The sequence below is a fragment of the Jatropha curcas genome, chromosome 7 (assembly GCF_041381405.1).
Source record: "Jatropha curcas cultivar XTBG-Jc1 chromosome 7, XTBG_Jcur_1.0, whole genome shotgun sequence".
Lineage (NCBI taxonomy): Eukaryota > Viridiplantae > Streptophyta > Magnoliopsida > Malpighiales > Euphorbiaceae > Jatropha > Jatropha curcas.
The window spans coordinates 26,824,190-26,844,570 of NC_143157.1; the positions used below are offsets into that span (position 1 = coordinate 26,824,190).

The 20,381-nt window shown below is 35.0% G+C and overlaps 2 protein-coding genes across 2 annotated transcripts; one reads left to right on the forward strand and one right to left on the reverse strand.

Moving 5' to 3' along the window:
* The first annotated feature begins 2,088 nt into the window (after positions 1-2,088).
* On the forward strand, positions 2,089-19,210 carry LOC149495086 (uncharacterized). The gene is made up of 2 exons (XM_089723936.1): positions 2,089-2,800; positions 18,423-19,210. Exons 1-2 carry the CDS (start codon positions 2,308-2,310, stop codon positions 18,749-18,751), a joined length of 822 nt encoding a protein of 273 aa, XP_089580062.1. The 5' UTR covers positions 2,089-2,307; the 3' UTR covers positions 18,752-19,210.
* On the reverse strand, positions 4,619-14,146 carry LOC105632178 (uncharacterized). The gene is given in 15 exon segments (XM_089723937.1): positions 4,619-4,889; positions 4,991-5,096; positions 5,330-5,410; positions 5,493-5,541; positions 5,544-5,628; positions 5,736-5,829; positions 5,908-5,981; positions 6,054-6,215; positions 6,301-6,360; positions 13,001-13,063; positions 13,163-13,286; positions 13,387-13,424; positions 13,528-13,623; positions 13,752-13,857; positions 13,944-14,146. Coding segments are annotated over 15 exon segments (1,308 nt in total). The 5' UTR covers positions 14,027-14,146; the 3' UTR covers positions 4,619-4,802.
* Positions 19,211-20,381: the final 1,171 nt, after the last annotated feature.

Consider the following 20,381-nt stretch of genomic DNA (forward strand, 5'->3'; position numbering starts at 1 on the left):
AGAATGGAAATGCAAATGATGATTAATAATATTTTGCACTTCATTGAATTAACAAAAGGATATGCATATTTATATGCTTACAAGTGAATCAAATAAGATCTAAAAATACTCCTAAAAATCCTTGATCCTAATAACAAAAATATCAAATTCTATACAGAAAATCTGCACTAAATAAAATTGAAATCTCAAAATATTTTTAATAATATTATTTTGAATTAATCCTAACACAAATAGTTGTGAAAATGGATAGTTTGCAGGTTCATCAAGCTCTGAGCAGTGCTAAGAGGATCATTCTTATGTTTGCAAAAAGAGACGTGAAAGAAACGTTTGATATCTGAATGATTTGCAAAAAGAGACGCGAAAGAAACGAGCTTGATTGTTGTTTTTTGACATTCAGATATCAATCCAAATTTGCTTCTTTCTTCTTTTTTTATTTTTTTATTTTTTTTTTATGATTAAAAAAATTAATTAATATTCTACCAAGCAGCTTCACCCCAGATGGCTAAGATGGAGATACCTAACTTCAAAAACAATATGGATTTTGTAAAGTTAGCCTCCTTTACGTTATTACTAAATAGTATAAATTTTTAATACTTTGATTCATAACTTTGAAATAATATTGAGTCACATCCAATCTAAATTGTAAAATTAAAATTTATATTTTTTATATGTTTACTATAAATTTCAAAATTAAGATACATGCAGATATGGATTGTAACTTCAAATCAGAAATTCAAAATTTAGAGTGCTTTCTTTGAGTACCATCCTTGCCAAAGTCGAGAAAATATGTATTTAAACCGGTTTGTAAATATAATCTAAATTTAGATTAAAATCACTAATGAAATTAATTTTGAAAAATAAAATTGTAGATACAATCTAGATCTCTCATTATAAAATCATTTTTTTAAAAGGTGAGGATGAATTTCTGATGAGAAAATAATATCAATATGCCATTTTTTCATGAATTTAAATGTTGAGGGAGATCCATAAAGTCTACAAAATCGAAGCCTTTTAAACGACTCAATGACTTGTCGTTCAAAGACAATCGATAAAAAGTGGCATATGAAATAGAGTGGAACGAGTAAACTGTAAAAATCGAAACGGCAAGATTTCCGAATGAAATTAATATTAAAATATCACCGATTAATTTAGTCACCACCAAAATGGACTACTATAATAAGCCAAGACTTGGGAAACCTTAAGCCCAAAGTTGAAGGTCCAAGCCCACATTCTAGAATACTCCACAATTCTCTACATATGAGATGTAATGAAAATATCTTACCTAACTAATGCCTATAAATACCACCCCTCCCCTCCTCTCATTTGTAAGAACCAAGCAAACACCAAGCAAAAACCAAGTAAGTAATCATTTCCTTAAGCTTTGTGAGTGTTTGCTTCTTATTAATACAATTATATTTGGTGTTTTGTGTTAGTATTATTTTGGTTGTCTTTCCCGTTATTATTTTTGGTGTTATAAATTATTAATCAATCTTGGAGTTTATCGCGCTAATATCCAACAAGTGGTATCATAGCATTAATCCCAACAAGTGGTATCAGAGCCTGGTTGTGGTGGTAGTTGTTGTAGCCGTGATATTTTGTGGTGTTCATTTACAAGTGTAGAGTATCGTTACTCTGCTGGAATTAACAGTCAAGGACTGTTGTTGAAGCAAGATTCACAAGCAAGGATTGTGATCTTGATTGGTCAAGGACCGTTGTGCATCGGTTAGTATCAGGAACACCAGTACCTTATGACGGATTTTTCTGGAGTTGCTAATAGCATTGAGAAGCTAAATAGCAACAATTACGGGAACTGGAGTACCCGTATGAGATATTATCTTATAGGTCAAGACTTATGGGATATCGTCGGAGAAGATAATACTACACCACCAGTTGGGGATGCGAAAGCTCTGAAAGAGTGGGAGACAAAATGTGGGAATGCGATGTATGTGCTGACAGTTGCAGTAGAAGATGAGCAGATGCAACGGATCAAGTTGGCTAAAACACCAAAGGAAGCGTGGGACAGCCTCAAGTCTGCTTTCGCCAAGAAGAATGAAGCAAAACTGCAACGGCTCGAAAAGGAGTTGTTCTCAATCTCGCAACAGAACCTCATTGTAAGTCAATACTTTTCTAAAGTAAAATCTTTATGTGAGGAGATTTCGAAATTAGATCCAGACAACGAGATTAACGAGACAAGGATGAGGAGGATCATCATCCATGGTCTAAGACCTGAATTTAAGGGTCTTGTGATTGCTACTCGTGGTTGGGCTACACAGCCAACCTTAGACGAGTTAGAGAATATCTTGTCCAATGAATGAGACTTTGGATGAAAAAATGTATAAAGTAGCTTTGAAGGATGATGAGAAAGCTCTCTTTACTAAAAAGAGGGGATTTCGAAACGTTGCGAGAGTAGATGGTGGAAAAGAAAGGAGCAATCAACAAGGATGGAGAAAGCAAAAGTGGAGACCATCACAGCAAGGGAGAGCAAGGCCAGGACAAAGGAAAGATAATTGGCGAGAAAGTGATCGTTGCTATAAGTGCAACCAAAGAGGACATTTCGCCCGAGAATATCGAAGCAGACGAGAAGAAGGAAACACAGCATCTGCTAGTCAATCTCCTAGTGGGACTGCTGGGTACGGGAATCAAGGTTATGGGTATGGTAATTATGGCGGAAATGATGGATCTTATGTGAATCCTGCTGGATATGGTGCTGTTGGTGGGCGTTCTGGGGGTACCCCAAACAGCAATGCTGCTGGTGCAGGTGGAGGGCTACAGGGGACTGGCAGTGGCTACATGGGAAGTGGTTATGGCGATGCAAATGGAAATTCAGGATATGGAAATGCAGGATGAAGATCTGAACCATCACAAGCTTCTGGAAACTATGGAACTCCTCAGGCAAATGGACCTCATGGTGGGCAAGTTGGTTACGGAGGGGGATATGGTGGTGCTCAGACTCGACAAGGCCAACAACAGTGATCATGGACAGATTGATGCCAGCTGGATCCTCTTCATTGTTTAATTGGTACCCCTGCTTTTCTCATGAGGTCCTTTGAAGATTTCTCATTCCCAGCAGCAGGGGCAGTGGCTCAAATTGCATGCCAGTGCACTTTGGGACTGGTTGGATTGCTTACATCCCAACAGTTTTCACTATCTATTTTGCTAGTCTATAATAAGTAGTTCAAGGCGTACTAGATGCCCTTCTATTTAGTATTTTTGCTTATTGAGTGTAGTTTAAGTTTGGCGTGCTTATAGTTGTTTGCTAGTGTCCTCATACTTTCTTTTTTCATCGCAGTGTTTGATCTATTGTGCATTTAAAGTGTGCTTTGGTTTGAATGCTGTTGAGTATTCTGCTAACACTTCTTTCCCATCATAGTGTTTAATCTATTGTGCATTTGAACTGTGTTTTGGTTTGACTGCAGTTGAGTATTCTGTTGACATCTTACTAGCATTTACTTTTGGCCTTTTTGATTAGGCATAAGGAAATGTAAATAAACATATGCTTTGATTTAGTATGACAAATAGACATGCAGAGATGAATTGAGGTTTTTCACTGATAGCAGTGGAGCTATGAGCCGCTTGGGTTGATCAATTCGTAAAGGGTAGCGATAATCGTAGTTGATCACTTCGTAAATGGGTAGCAATAATCGTAGTGGTAGTTGAGACTTTGAGGATGGCATAATCATTTTCCCCCTGTATTTGCCCTTGTGTTCTACAGGAGGAGATGCTCGAGTTCTAAGGTGTAGTCAAGTGTCAACTCATGGCCCGAGCTTCATAGTGGGGTTGTGTTCGGTGTGGGGTTTGGTTCAGCGTGGACTGGAATTTGAAGTGGACTTGTCAATTGAAATTGAGGGTTAACCTTGGGAAAGGCCATTTTTGCAGCTAGACGATGTCAACACTGTTGATCTTGTTTGCAAATTCTTGGCAATTCAAGTTATAAATCTCAACCTTGATTTCCAGTATCTGGTGGCTAATCAAATTTTTTGGGTGGCAAACATCATGTGGTACGTTACTTTGAGCTATTAGCTGTTTCCTGTGTGAAGATGTACCTGATTCTTTAGGCTATGGTGTGATGCAGTGGAGTAGATCACATTTCATTCAATTACTTAGAGCAGTAGAAGTTATCAATAGAAGTAGCGTTGGTAGATTTTTGGAATGAAGCAAATAACTTTTGATTATATTTATGGCAAGTTATTTTATAGAAAGCAGGCTTGGTAAAGGCAAAATGGTCTTGGCTTTTCTGTTGTGATGCATTATCCAATAATAGTGATAACTGTTGGAATAGTCCAGGCCTCCATAAGAGTTGGTATATGAATTTTCTCATTTCCAATAGAGGTAAACATTTGAATTTTCTTATGATATTTATTGATGGTGTTCGAATTGCTTAGCGTGGATGCTGAGGCTAAAATCTAGTTTATAATAGAGATGACGTTCCCATCTGCGGATTAGTACGTTTGCTTTGAAGATATTTATGATTAAGTTGTAGAGTGTAGTAGGCTTTTTAAGTGTTTTTCGACTTCATCGGCATGCCTTCGATGAAGTTAATTTCTTCAGGTGTTAGGGTTCAAATCTCGTTATTACTGCATTTATAATATAGTGATATTGAGAAATAGAAACAGAAAAAGAAATTAAAGGATATCATGGAATTTATTCAAGGAAGCAGTTCTTTGAAAGCGATGGAAAAGTTTCCCTTGTCATGGTGGTTCCACAAATAGCAAAGAAAAGTGTAGCAAAGCAAAAGGGAACTCTACGCATCATACTTATTAAATACTAAACTAGATATGGAGCATGGTTGGTTTGTCTTATTCTCAGGAAGACAAGTCTGAATATGCCGACGGAAAACCTTTATATGGATGCCCTAATGCTCCGATATTACAAGGACGTGAAAATACAACCTGACATTAACAGCAAGCAAATGCAATAGTGTAAACCAATTCCACAACTAATAACAAATAAAAAAATAAATAATGTGTATGCTTGTAATATGAATAATCACCTGATAAACTCCAATTGTATAAGCCTTGAATCCAGCAGCACAATAGTCAAAGTAGTATTCCCATGTTCTGATGAATTTTTCATCAAATCCCATCGCCATAATTTTGCTAATTGAGAAAATAAATCAATTATAATGAATACCCAAATTTAAATAATTTTTTTCTTCATTTTAATTTTCGTATATATGGTACTTTTTATAGACTAAGTCAATGTAATAAATTGTTTTATTCAAATAAAGTTATTGATATAAATTCACTGGAAAAGGAAAGGATAAAACAATACCAAATTATAATGGGGCTATCCCTTATTTGTTTGGTATCTATAAAGAAAATATTGTTACCTCTTATTATCAAATAAATTTTTTCTCCAATGTCTCAGTGTATGATAATAATGACTTCCTATATTTTCCACATGTTCCATACTGCAATAATACAATTTATGTCAGCATATTGCAATAATCATAACAGATTTTGCTGGTTTCCGAGCAACAGATCGACTTGTACCTAAGTCTTGATGCAGTTTTCATGGCGGATGCTACCCGACTTAATGAAGCAAACATCCACCTGGGAATATATATTCCTTAATAAAACTCGAACCTCGCCTATAATCATCATAACTTTCGTCTGCCGTTGATATGAACTAGGAAACAATAATAAACCTTAATTCAGAGTTGGAATTTATTGCTCTAACCATGATAAGTATTTCTTTTTTTCTCTTTTCAAATTACTATTAATTATCATTATTACCTGTAGAACAAACAAGCCCTCTTCTGTCAATGATGATTCTACGCAACCAAAGAATTCGTCCATGAATTCATGTCCAACATGTTCTATCATTTCACTGAAAAATATCATATATAGTGAGTAGATATGTTCTGTCATATCTAGTGAGTAGAGGCATTCAACTAATGAAACTCACATAGATATGATTCTGTCATATTTATCAGTCTTTGGCAACTGACGATAGTCACACAGTAGAAGTCTGATATTATCCTGACAAAAGATTTGGCTGTAAGTTTCAGAACAGGGAGAAAGGGGAAGAAAGAGAGAGAGAATTTATCATACTTGAAGGCCAGCTTCCTTCACTTTGGTTTCTGCAAATTTGAGTTGCTCCTCAGATAAAGTGATGCCAGTGTACTTACACCCAGTTCTTTTCACAACTTCAATGGCAAAGGTTCCCCATCCACAACCAATGTCAAGAACTTCATGCTTCTGCTCAATCCTTGCCTAGATTTTCACATAAAGGTGTAAATTAATAACTCAATATTAATATGTATAATTTTTAATGAGATATTTAATGGGTTGACTTCACTTTTTCAATCAGAACAGAAATTTTCCTCATCTGTGCTGTTCTCAAGTCTTCATCTTTTGTCTGCAAATAAACAGATTGCAAGTTTACAACTTACTAGATGTAAGAATTAAACTCAAATAATTCCACAATAACCTAGATCGTGCAAATCACTAGATTCAACAAAATAGATTGAATAAGAAAAGGTTGCGTACCTGACATCGTTGTTCGTCGATCTTGATGTGTAGAATTAGGTTTGCAGCCTTCCAGAGAATTGAAGAATCGATTTTGCGGAAGCAGTACGAAAGGAACGTAAAACTGAATCGTATTCAACTCCTCTGGGGACCACGACCTTTATATACCTGTAGGGTTAGTACAATTCCTATTTCGGTCCTTTAACGAAATAGGAATTATATAATGGTCTCTACACTTAATATCTATAATTAGTTGATACCTCAATAGTCAATTATTCACAATCAAGACCACATTTGAAATTGACTTTACAATTGGACTGCTGTACATATTTAATTTTACATATTAAGCCCACAATAGAAAATTAAATCCAACAATCTCCCACTTGGGCGAACATATGTTAAATAAAATACATACACCAAAATGAGCTCAACAAACGCAGTCATACAAGGTATCCAAAAACAATCTCGTCCATTAGTTATATTGATAAAGAGCTGAAGAAACATTCGCCATAGATCTCATGACTAAGTTCATCATCAACTACATTACCAATATCCCTAAATGACATAGATTCATTATAGAAGTGTAGCATGAAAACTACATGTAATGTGATCATCATGTCTGTTTCCAACTGGTCACCAACAAAAGTGAGATCAAGCAAAACAATAATAATAATACAGAGTGTAACCATCAACCAAAATGAGTACTCAACAAAATTTCATAATAAAACATATCCAAAATAAAATAGAGCATTCAAAAACATAATGTATGCATAAAGAGCAAACTCCCACTAAAACTAGACAGTCTCAAACAAAACGATACCCATATGAGCGGTGTGCTCATGGAAAACTTTCGGTATCACTGCCTTTGTAAGCGGATCCGCAATCATAGAGTTTGTTCCAATATGCTCTAAGGATATCTGTCCACTCTGTACCCTCTCCTTCACAGCCAAGAACTTAATCTCAATGTGTTTTGATCGAGAAGAGCTCCTGTTGTTGTTGGAGAATAAAACGGCTGACTTGCTGTCACAATACAACTTCAGTGGTCTTTCTATTCCACCTACTACACGCAGCCCAGTGACAAGGTTTCTCAGCCAAATAGCTTGATTGGATGCCTCATAAGATGCTACAAATTCAGCTTCCATGGTGGAGGTTGCCACTAGAGTTTGTTTCACACTCTTCCAAGAAATAGCACCGCCAGCCAATAGAAAAACGTAGCCAGATGTGGATTTTCTACTATCTTGGCATCCAGCGAAATCAGAATCAGTATACCCAATGATCTCAAGCTGATCTGATCTCCTATATGTGAGCATATGTCCCTTAGTCCTCTGAAGATATCTCATGACTCTTTTGGCTGCTTTCCAATGATCCATTCCTGGATTGCTGAGATATCTACCTAACATGCCAACTATAAAAGAAATGTCTGGACGAGTACAAACTTGAACATACATAAGACTTCCTACAGCTGACGCATAAGGAACCTTTTGCATTTCCTGAATTTCAAGTTCACTCTTTGGACATTGTTGATTACTAAATTTATCACCTTTTGCAATAGGGGTATCCAATGGTCTAGAATTCTGCATACTAAATCTCTTGAGCACTTTATCAATATAGCTCTTTTGTGATAATCCAAGAATACCTCGAGAACGGTCTCGATGTATCTGAATCCCTAAAACAAAAGAAGCTTCACCTAAATCTTTCATCTCAAAATGCTTTGAAAGAAAAACTTTGGTTTCATGCAACAAGACTTTACAATTAGTAGCAAGAAGTATGTCATCCACATATAAGACCAAAAAGATAAACCTACTCCCACTGAACTTATGGTACATACAATTTTCAACAGCATTTGCCTCAAAACCAAACGAGACAATTACTTGGTTGAACTTAAAGTACCATTGACGAGAAGCTTGCTTGAGTCCATAAATGGATTTCTTTAATTTGCATACCAGATGTTTTGGATCTCCAATTATAAAACTTTCTGGTTGCACCATATATATTGTTTCATCAATGTCGCCATTGAGAAACGCAGTCTTAACATCCATTTGATGAAGCTCAAGATCAAGATTTGCAACTAAGGCCATGATTGTCCTAAAAGAATCCTTCGAAGAAACTGGAGAGAAGGTTTCTTTATAGTCAATCCCTTCCTTTTGAGTAAAGCCTTTTGCTACAAGACGTGCTTTATATCTCTCCACATTACCTTGAGAATCCCTTTTGGTTTTAAATATCCATTTGCAACCAATGGGTTTCTTTCCTTCAGGTAATTGAACAAGATCCCAAACTTGATTGTCTTGCATAGACTTATACTCTTCGTTCATTGCCTCAATCCACTTATGAGAGTCAGAACTCTGCATGGCATGATAGAAACTAACTGGATCATCATCTATCATGTCTACAGTATCCTCATGTTCCTGAAGAAACACTATATAATCATCTGGAATAGCACTTCTTCTCTCCCTAGTAGATCTCCTCAAAGGCATTTGAACAGACTCTAATTCTTGAGGTTGTTGAATTTGTTCTTGAGGAAGAATAGCATTGTCTTGAATTGGATCTTGAATAGTGACAGGAGCAATTGGAGTCTGTACGCTATCAGAAACAACAAAAGGAATGAGAACCGAATCATCCTTACTTGGTTCCTCTTCAAAGACAATGTTTCTTTCTTTATTTCTCCCTCCAAAATCAACATCCTCAAAAAATGTTGCAATTCTCGTTTCAAAAAAAGTTCTGGAAGTAGGATTATAAAACTTGTAACCCCTAGACCGCTCAGAATATCCAACAAAGTAGCTGCTGATAGTTTTGGAGTCCAGTTTTGTTTCATTCGGCTTGTAAGGCCTTGCTTCAGCTGGACATCCCCAAACATGAAGATGCTTTAGACTAGGCTTACGTCCAGTCCAAAGTTCATAAGGTGTTTTAGCAACTGCTTTAGATGGAATCCTATTGAGAAGATAAGCTGCTGTCTTTAACGCTTCACCCCACAGAGACTCTGGTAAAGTAGAATGACTAATCATACTCCTTACCATATCCATAAGAGTCCTATTACGTCTCTCAGATACACCATTCATGCTGGGAGTACCAGGCATTGTATATTGAGGGACAATTCCACATTCCTGTAGGAAAAGCGCAAAAGGTCCTGGACGTTGTTCGCCTGAACCGTCATATTTACCATAATATTCACCACCACGGTCAGATCGAACAGATTTAATCTTCTTTCCTAGTTGATTTTCAACTTCGGCTTTATAAGATTTAAACACGTCCAAAGACTCAGATTTTTCATGAATGAGATATAAGTAACCATAACGAGAATAGTCATCAATGAATGATATAAAATATCTTTGGCCATTTCTAGTTGCAATATGGAATGGACCGCAAATATCTGTATGAATCAGTTCTAAAACATTGGATGACCGAATGGCACCTAGTCTCTTTTGTTTAGTCTGTTTTCCTTTAATACACTCAATACAAGAATCCAAACCTGTGTAATCAAGTGTATCTAAGATACCATCAGAAACAAGACGCTCAATTCTCGATTTGGATAAATGACCCAAACGTCTATGCCAAAGTACAGCTGAGTTATCAATATTCAACTTTCTTTTGGTACCTCTTGTAGTAACATGCAGGGATTCATGATAACTAGTATCAATGTCTAACATATATAGATTATCACATTCATTCAAGCAACCAGTACCCAAAACTTTTGAATTCATAGATAAAGTGAATACACTGTCTCCAAAAGAACAATGAAAACCAGATTTGTCCAAAAAGGAAACAGAAATCAAATTCCTTCTAAAAGAGGGAATAACAAAAGTATCTATAAGATCCAAAAAATAACCAGTACTTAAACATAATCTAAAATGTCCAATTGCCTCTACTTCAATCGGATCGCCATTTCCTACATAGACGTATCTTTCACCGTCAGTTGGCTTTCTGTAGTTGAGGCAGCCCCCTCTTTGCAAGCCAAATAGCAAATTTAGGACAGTCCTTTCTCAAGTGATCCGTCTTTCCACAAAAGAAGCATTTTGGCACATAAGGCTTCTTTTGTACTGGATCTACAGCAGTAGCAGCAGCAGGTTTCTCAATAGCCTTTTCAACAGTCTTTGCAAAAGGCCTCTTTCTTTTCTTGTTCTTGCCCTTCCCAGCTGAAGAAACAAAATGAGCACTCTCTCTTTTGTTAGAATTCATCTTTTCCTCCTCATCAACACAATGAGAAATGAGCTCGTTAAGAGTCCATTTATTCGGCTGACAATTATAGGAAGTCCTAATTTGTCCATACTGAGAAGGAAGAGAATTCATAACCATATGGACTAAAAGGTCATCTGGTAAAGCCATACCCAGTGCCTTCAGTCTCTTTGCAATCTGAGACATGCTAAGAATATGCTCCCGAACACCACCATTGCCAGCAAACTTCATGGAGGTTAATTTTCCTAAAAGTGTTCCCACTTCGGCTTTGTCATTCTTGACATAAGCCCTCTCCAGCTCGGCAAGATAGTTTTGAGCATTGTTCTTTTCAGCTGAGACAGAGTCTCGAACATGTTCTGGGACTCCTTTCTGCATGATCATCAGACCTAAGCGATTAGAACGCTCCCACTTCTCGTACTGAACCCTTTGAACATCAGTGCTCGTATCAGTAAGAGGAGCAGGTTCGTCCATCCTGAATGCAAGATCCAAATCCATACAGCCCAGAAAGATCATAATGTCTGATTTCCAATACTCAAAATTTGATCCCTCAAGTTTAGGGACACAATCAGGATTAAATGACATGTTAGCTGACATCAGAGAAAATAAACAAATAGATAAGTATAAGCTCACAATCCACAAATGAAACAATTCACATAAGTAGAGATTAAAAAATGAAAATAAGATACAGACACAACATTAATATTCTCATCTTTGGATGTAAAACATTAACTTGTAATTAGTATCTCAATGCAGCAATCAAATATTGATAACATAGTCCTGACAAATAATAAATCTTCCTTTGGGCCGATATATCATTGTCATGGAAAATAATCAAACAATTATCACATATTTATTGCCAAACATGTATTCAAAACTCAGCCAGATAGCAACCTTCCTTTGGGCCGATTAACTATCCGCAACGAATTCTAATACACCTGTCTAATATTCTAAAATAAATCAATTCAAGCAATAGAGGTCACTTTGGTGACTTATTGATCAAATCAATTTATTTTAACAAATATCAAACACAATAGGGACTTAATCACTCCAAAATTTAATCTCAAGTCGACAAATTAAATCATTTAATTGTAATTAAAACAAAACAATTGCAATTAAATGAATTGATTGTCTAAATATTTAATAATCTAAAATTATTTAGTCCAAAAAAAAATTATAATCTAGTCTTTAAGTCACTAAATTAGAGACTAAGTTATAAAATTGGACTAAATAAATTTGAATAAATAAAGTTTGGGGTCTAAACGAAAGAAAACAGAAATTTAAGGGCCTAATACGAAAAACAGAAGATTAGGGGCCTAATCTGAAGTTACAGAAAATTTAGGGACCTAATCTGAAGTTACAGAAAATTTAGGGACCTAATCTGAAGTTACAGAAAATTAAGGGACTTAATCTGAAGTTACAGAAAATTAAGGGACCAATATGAAATTACAGAAAATTAAGGGACTAATATGAAATTTTCTAGGGACCTAACCGTAATTTGCCATCCCTAACCCTAAAAACAAAAACGAACAGGTCCGCCGCCAACCAAAAAACGATCTGAATTTTTTTTTTTTTTTTTTTTTTTTTTTTCAAACAAAATCCGGCAAAAAAAAAAAAATAATAAATAAATATATAAAATATCACACGAACAATTAATCGTCAATGGCGTTTGTTCAAAACCTCTTACTTGTTCTTGGGGAATCCGAAGAACAGTGAGAAAAAAAAAATTTTTTTTTTTTTTAATTAAACAAAACCCTCAATCCGTAAACAGTAGGGTAAACAAATAAAAACATACGAAAATCAATCTAAAATCTAGCAATTATGCACAAGGCTCTGATACCACTTGTAAGAATTAAACTCAAATAATTCCACAATAACCTAGATCGTGCAAATCACTAGATTCAACAAAATAGATTGAATAAGAAAAGGTTGCGTACCTGACATCGTTGTTCGTCGATCTTGATGTGTAGAATTAGGTTTGCAGCCTTCCAGAGAATTGAAGAATCGATTTTGCGGAAGCAGTACGAAAGGAACGTAAAACTGAATCGTATTCAACTCCTCTGGGGACCACGACCTTTATATACCTGTAGGGTTAGTACAATTCCTATTTCGGTCCTTTAACGAAATAGGAATTATATAATGGTCTCTACACTTAATATCTATAATTAGTTGATACCTCAATAGTCAATTATTCACAATCAAGACCACATTTGAAATTGACTTTACAATTGGACTGCTGTACATATTTAATTTTACATATTAAGCCCACAATAGAAAATTAAATCCAACACGAGAAACTAAAATACGATTATATGAGAGACAAAATCTGACTAATTTATAGTCCCAATATTTCTTAATTTTACCTTAAATATTCCAGTGGAGTGATTCATTGTTTCTCCCAAAAACAGTGCAAAAACTTCATTGCTCTGTGAACAGATGCCCAAAAAGAAATGTATATAATTAATCAATCAAGTCCCCAACTTCAGGATTAATGAGATAGTATTGATCATATCAGATTCACATACCACATCATAATGACTAGAAATGTTTCTGCGAGCCTGTGTAAGAGTATTTTGCCTTAAAACATGTTGATAGAACAATTTGATAGATGCAATACCAGCTGTGAATAACAATGCTTTCCACCAACCCCTAATAAAGGAACATCACAATACAAATAAACTTAAGGGATAATTACTAATACATAAGAGATAATTACTAACATCTATCCACAGCCCCTAGGTATTATTACCTTTTCTTAGCATTTGAATCTTTATTGGCAATCAGTAGCTGCGACATAGTAAATTGATAAGAAATTTCCAACTACGTATTTAAAAAACAAATATACAGTTTATGATAATAAAACTGAATTCTAAATTTCTAATTAACTTACAAGGATAAAATTCACAAGACCTTCATCAGTGTCAACAAATGAAAAATCTCCATCAATGTAAGCTTCTGCAAGACCTATGTCGGACCGTGTCATTACCTGGCAAAAAATTTCAGTAATGTGATTGCAATTTTATTTTATTTTATTTTATTTTATTTTATTTTATTTTTTTTTTGTAAAATGACATATAATGCATTATCTCTCTCTCTCTCTCTCTCTTTCTATACCTTCCAGTAAAACTGGGGATTGTGAATTTCCAGAACAACTTTGAGAGAACATTTCTTAGTATCAGTTCCTTGAAAAGTAAGATCGGTGCCTTCTGCTTCCAATAAACTGCAAGTGATTGGAAAATACAGTATAGTATATGTTGACAAGATTACTCATCATTATGAGATACATATATTGACAAGATTACTCACCTTAAACACCCAGTAGAGATATAGTTCTGAAGAAAGTTAGCAACAAAACCGCGGCTTGCACCTTCTAACAGAGAAAGTTTCATATTGTAATGCTGCAAGTAGAAATGGAAAATATGCGTTTTCTTTTTTTTTTTTTCTTTTTCTTCTTTGGTAACAAAGAGAAATGGAAAATATGCTTTATTTCATTAAGTAAGAAACCAAACTTTGTCGGTGGCCGAGTAAAAGTGGGGCTTTTCATAAGAGAAGGCAGTTAGAAGTTTGAACTCAATTGAAAATGACTTTTATGAAGAAAGGATTAAATTGCAATTATTACTCTATATTTGTCAAATACATTAGTAAAATTACAATTTTATTTTTTTCATGGCAATTAATAAATTATTTGCATCTATTTTGATCACATTGAGGTCATTTGTAAAAATATTAATTGCTACTTCATCTTTTGTATTCATTTGCATTTAATTGTCTATTCCAGCCAGCTTCCTCTTCATCAATATATTTTATAAATTAATTCTGCCCCAATAAATACTATATTGATTTTCAATAAAGATCAATATTAATTCTCTCTTTTATTATTATTATTATTATTATTATTATTATTATTATTTGTGGTACTCATGAAAACAGCAATTGTTTCTGAAATTTTTCCTTTTTTTTATGATTCATTTTTTTTTAAAAAAAAAATGAATCATATTTTATTTGCTTTGCTACAATTGGAAAACAAATGTCTTTGCCACACTAACAATGTTGTAAATATTTTTATTATAGCAACTCCTATATAAATAATTGTTTTAAACATTTCGATCATGAAAATCGTCCTATTTTGTCTTTTTTCATTCTTAATGAAAAGACAAACACAGGTGTGAGAATACTCGTAGAAATAAAAAATATACATATATAATTAGGTGATTATAAGTGCATTTTGTTAGATTTAATGACAATATATATATATATATATATATATATGGTCAACAATGCCAACTAGTATATATAGGATTAAGAATTTAATTTTTTTTAGAAATATAATTTATTAATAATAAAATCAAGAATTACAAATACTCAATTGCACCACAAGAATTTGCTATTATAATTAATAAAAAATTCTCTTTATTTATATTTTTTTGAATAATAAAGTTAAAATTAAAAGAAATAATATTAAATTTTTCTGAAGATGACCTTAACCGATATAAATCTTCATAATAGCAACTAGTCCTTTAATTGTTTTGGACGATAAAATAATTTCTCTGGATTTCTATGCTTTGATTGCTTTTTCAAAAACTTATTATATATGACGTCCACGAATGAGTTTATGCCACTATGCGTGAATAGCGTCAATGGAGGAACAGACAACTTTATCATATTCCATTGATCAAAGACACATATCAGTAAAACAATATCTAAATTTTCCAACCAAACCAAATATCATACCTTTTAATAATTCACAAAGAATGAATTAAACCCTTACAGAAAAATGGACAAAAGAATTTCAAATATGAAGATAAAGTAACAATAATAAAAAAATAAAGAAAAAAAGATATATTAGAAGAAAATAGATATAAATTTTTTTTAAAAAGAATAAAAAATCAGAAGTGAGAAGAGAAGAAAAAAAGAAAAGTTGGGGCCTACCGCTAATTAACAATGGCAATAATCAGCTGCAATCCGATTAAGAATTTAATTGTTATTTGGAACAATTTCTCAAAACGAGGATTATGTATACAAGAATGTCCAAGAGAATTTGCCAAAAGATTTCTTCAAATGGTATGCATAAAGAAACGTGAAAGAAACCGAACTTCATAATTGATATTCAGAATTCAAATCACCCCAAAAAGTTTGCTCCTTTCTTTACTTTTTAAGATCAATCGGTCCTTTTTTTAATTAAATTAATTAATAGTCTGCCAATGAAGCTTTAGCTTAAATGGTCAAGGCTCGATTGTGATAGACGGTTGGGCAGCTATGGTTGGTGGTGGAAGGATGGTCAAGTTGCAAGCCCTTTAATGGCGGAAGTGATGGGTATAGGGAAGCTACTAAGTTGATTGAAGCACCGCCATGTGAATGATCAAATAGTTGTGAAAATGGATAGTTTGCAGGTTCATCAAGCTCTGAGCAGTGCTAAGAGGATCATTCTTATGTTTGCAAAAAGAGACGTGAAAGAAACGTTTGATATCTGAATGATTTGCAAAAAGAGACGCGAAAGAAACGAGCTTGATTGTTGTTTTTTGACATTCAGATATCAATCCAAATTTGCTTCTTTCTTCTTTTTTTATTTTTTTATTTTTTTTTATGATTAAAAAAATTAATTAATATTCTACCAAGCAGCTTCACCCCAGATGGCTAAGATGGAGATACCTAACTTCAAAAACAATATGGATTTTGTAAAGTTAGCCTCCTTTACGTTATTACTAAATAGTATAAATTTTTAATACTTTGATTCATAACTTTGAAATAATATTGAGTCACATCCAATCTAAATTGTAAAATTAAAATTTATATTTTTTATATGTTTACTATAAATTTCAAAATTAAGATACATGCAGATATGGATTGTAACTTCAAATCAGAAATTCAAAATTTAGAGTGCTTTCTTTGAGTACCATCCTTGCCAAAGTCGAGAAAATATGTATTTAAACCGGTTTGTAAATATAATCTAAATTTAGATTAAAATCACTAATGAAATTAATTTTGAAAAATAAAATTGTAGATACAATCTAGATCTCTCATTATAAAATCATTTTTTTAAAAGGTGAGGATGAATTTCTGATGAGAAAATAATATCAATATGCCATTTTTTCATGAATTTAAATGTTGAGGGAGATCCATAAAGTCTACAAAATCGAAGCCTTTTAAACGACTCAATGACTTGTCGTTCAAAGACAATCGATAAAAAGTGGCATATGAAATAGAGTGGAACGAGTAAACTGTAAAAATCGAAACGGCAAGATTTCCGAATGAAATTAATATTAAAATATCACCGATTAATTTAGTCACCACCAAAATGGACTACTATAATAAGCCAAGATTTGGGAAACCTTAAGCCCAAAGTTGAAGGTCCAAGCCCACATTCTAGAATACTTCACAATTCTCTACATATGAGATGTAATGAAAATATCTTACCTAACTAATGCCTATAAATACCACCCCTCCCCTCCTCTCATTTGTAAGAACCAAGCAAACACCAAGCAAAAACCAAGTAAGTAATCATTTCCTTAAGCTTTGTGAGTGTTTGCTTCTTATTAATACAATTATATTTGGTGTTTTGTGTTAGTATTATTTTGGTTGTCTTTCCCGTTATTATTTTTGGTGTTATAAATTATTAATCAATCTTGGAGTTTATCGCGCTAATATCCAACAAGTGGTATCATAGCATTAATCCCAACAAGTGGTATCAGAGCCTGGTTGTGGTGGTAGTTGTTGTAGCCGTGATATTTTGTGGTGTTCATTTACAAGTGTAGAGTATCGTTACTCTGCTGGAATTAACAGTCAAGGACTGTTGTTGAAGCAAGATTCACAAGCAAGGATTGTGATCTTGATTGGTCAAGGACCGTTGTGCATCGGTTAGTATCAGGAACACCAGTACCTTATGACGGATTTTTCTGGAGTTGCTAATAGCATTGAGAAGCTAAATAGCAACAATTACGGGAACTGGAGTACCCGTATGAGATATTATCTTATAGGTCAAGACTTATGGGATATCGTCGGAGAAGATAATACTACACCACCAGTTGGGGATGCGAAAGCTCTGAAAGAGTGGGAGACAAAATGTGGGAATGCGATGTATGTGCTGACAGTTGCAGTAGAAGATGAGCAGATGCAACGGATCAAGTTGGCTAAAACACCAAAGGAAGCGTGGGACAGCCTCAAGTCTGCTTTCGCCAAGAAGAATGAAGCAAAACTGTAACGGCTCGAAAACGAGTTGTTCTCAATCTCGCAACAGAACCTCACTGTAAGTCAATACTTTTCTAAAGTAAAATCTTTATGTGAGGAGATTTCGAAATTAGATCCAGACAACGAGATTAACGAGACAAGGATGAGGAGGATCATCATCCATGGTCTAAGACCTGAATTTAGGGGTCTTGTGACTGCTACTCGTGGTTGGGCTACACAGCCAACCTTAGACGAGTTAGAGAATATCTTGTCCGATGAAGAGACTTTGGATGAAAAAATGTCTAAAGTAGCTTTGAAGGATGATGAGAAAGCTCTCTTTACTAAAAAGAGGGGATTTTGAAACGTTGCGAGAGTAGATGGTGGAAAAGAAAGGAGCAATCAACAATGATGGAGAAAGCAAAAGTGGAGACCATCACAGCAAGGGAGAGCAAGGGAGAGCAAGGCCAGGACAAAGGAAAGATAATTGGCGAGAAAGTGATTGTTGCTATAAGTGCAACAAAAGAGGACATTTCGCCCGAGAATGTCGAAGCAGACGAGTAGAAGGAAACACAGCATCTGCTAGTCAATCTCCTAGTGGGACTGCTGGGTACGGGAATCAAGGTTATGGGTATGGTAATTATGGTGGAAATGATGGATCTTATGTGAATCCTGCTGGATATGGTGCTGTTGGTGGGCGTTCTGGGGGTACCCCAAACAGCAATGCTGCTGGTGCAGGTGGAGAGCTACAGGGGACTGGCAGTGGCTACATGGGAAGTGGTTATGGCGATGCAAATGGAAATTCAGGATATGGAAATGCAGGATGGAGATCTGAACCATCACAAGCTTCTGGAAACTATGGAACTCCTCAGGCAAATGGACCTCATGGTGGGCAAGTTGGTTACGGAGGGGGATATGGTGGTTCTCAGACTCGACAAGGCCAACAACAGTGATCATGGACAGATTGATGCCAGCTGGATCCTCTTCATTGTTTAATTGGTACCCCTGCTTTTCTCATGAGGTCCTTTGAAGATTTCTCATCCCCAGCAGCAGGGGCAGTGGCTCAAATTGCATGCCAGTGCACTTTGGGACTGGTTGGATTGCTTACATCCCAATAGTTTTCACTATCTATTTTGCTAGTCTATAATAAGTAGTTCAAGGCGTACTAGATGCCCTTCTATTTAGTATTTTTGCTTATTGAGTGTAGTTTAAGTTTGGCGTGCTTATAGTTGTTTGCTAGTGTCCTCATACTTTCTTTTTTCATCGCAGTGTTTGATCTATTGTGCATTTAAAGTGTGCTTTGGTTTGAATGCTGTTGAGTATTCTGCTAACACTTCTTTCCCATCATAGTGTTTAATCTATTGTGCATTTGAACTGTGTTTTGGTTTGACTGCAGTTGAGTATTCTGTTGACATCTTACTAGCATTTACTTTTGGCCTTTTTGATTAGGCATAAGGAAATGTAAATATACATATGCTTTGATTTAGTATGACAAATAGACATGCAGAGATGAATTCAGGTTTTTCACTGATAGCAGTGGAGCTATGAGCCACTTGGGTTGATCAATTCGTAAAGGGTAGCGATAATCGTAGTTGATCACTTAGTAAATGGGTAGCAATAATCGTAGTGGTAGTTGAGACTTTGAGGATGGCATAATCATTTTCCCCCTGTATTTGCCCTTGTGTTCTACAGGAGGAGATGCTCGAGTTCTAAGGTGTAGTCAAGTGTCAACTCATGGCCCGAGCTTCATAGTGGGGTTGTGTTCGGTGTGGGGTTTGGTTCAGCGTGGACTGGAATTTGAAGTGGACTTGTCAATTGAAATTGAGGGTTAACCTTGGGAAAGGCCATTTTTGCAGCTAGACGATGTCAACACTGTTGATCTTGTTTGCAGATTCTTGGCAATTCAAGTTATAAATCTCAACCTTGATTTCCAGTATCTGGTGGCTAATCAAATTTTTTGGGTGGCAAACATCATGTGGTACGTTACTTTGAGCTATTAGCTGTTTCCTGTGTGAAGATGTACCTGATTCTTTAGGCTATGGTGTGATGCAGTGGAGTAGATCACATTTCATTCAATTACTTAGAGCAGTAGAAGTTATCAATAGAAGTAGCGTTGGTAGATTTTTGGAATGAAGCAAATAACTTTTGATTATATTTATGGCAAGTTATTTTATAGAAAGCAGGCTTGGTAAAGGCAAAATGGTCTTGGCTTTTCTGTTGTGATGCATTATCCAATACTAGTCATAACTGTTGGAATAGTCCAGGCCTCCATAAGAGTTGGTATATGAATTTTCTCATTTCCAATAGAGGTAAACATTTGAATTTTCTTATGATATTTATTGATGGTGTTCGAATTGCTTAGCGTGGATGCTGAGGCTAAAATCTAGTTTATAATAGAGATGACGTTCCCATCTGCGGATTAGTACGTTTGCTTTGAAGATATTTATGATTAAGCGGTAGAGTGTGGTAGGCTTTTTAAGTGTTTTTCGACTTCATCGGCATGCCCTCGATGAAGTTAATTTCTTCAGGTGTTAGGGTTCAAATCTCGTTATTACTGCATTTATAATATAGTGATATTTAGAA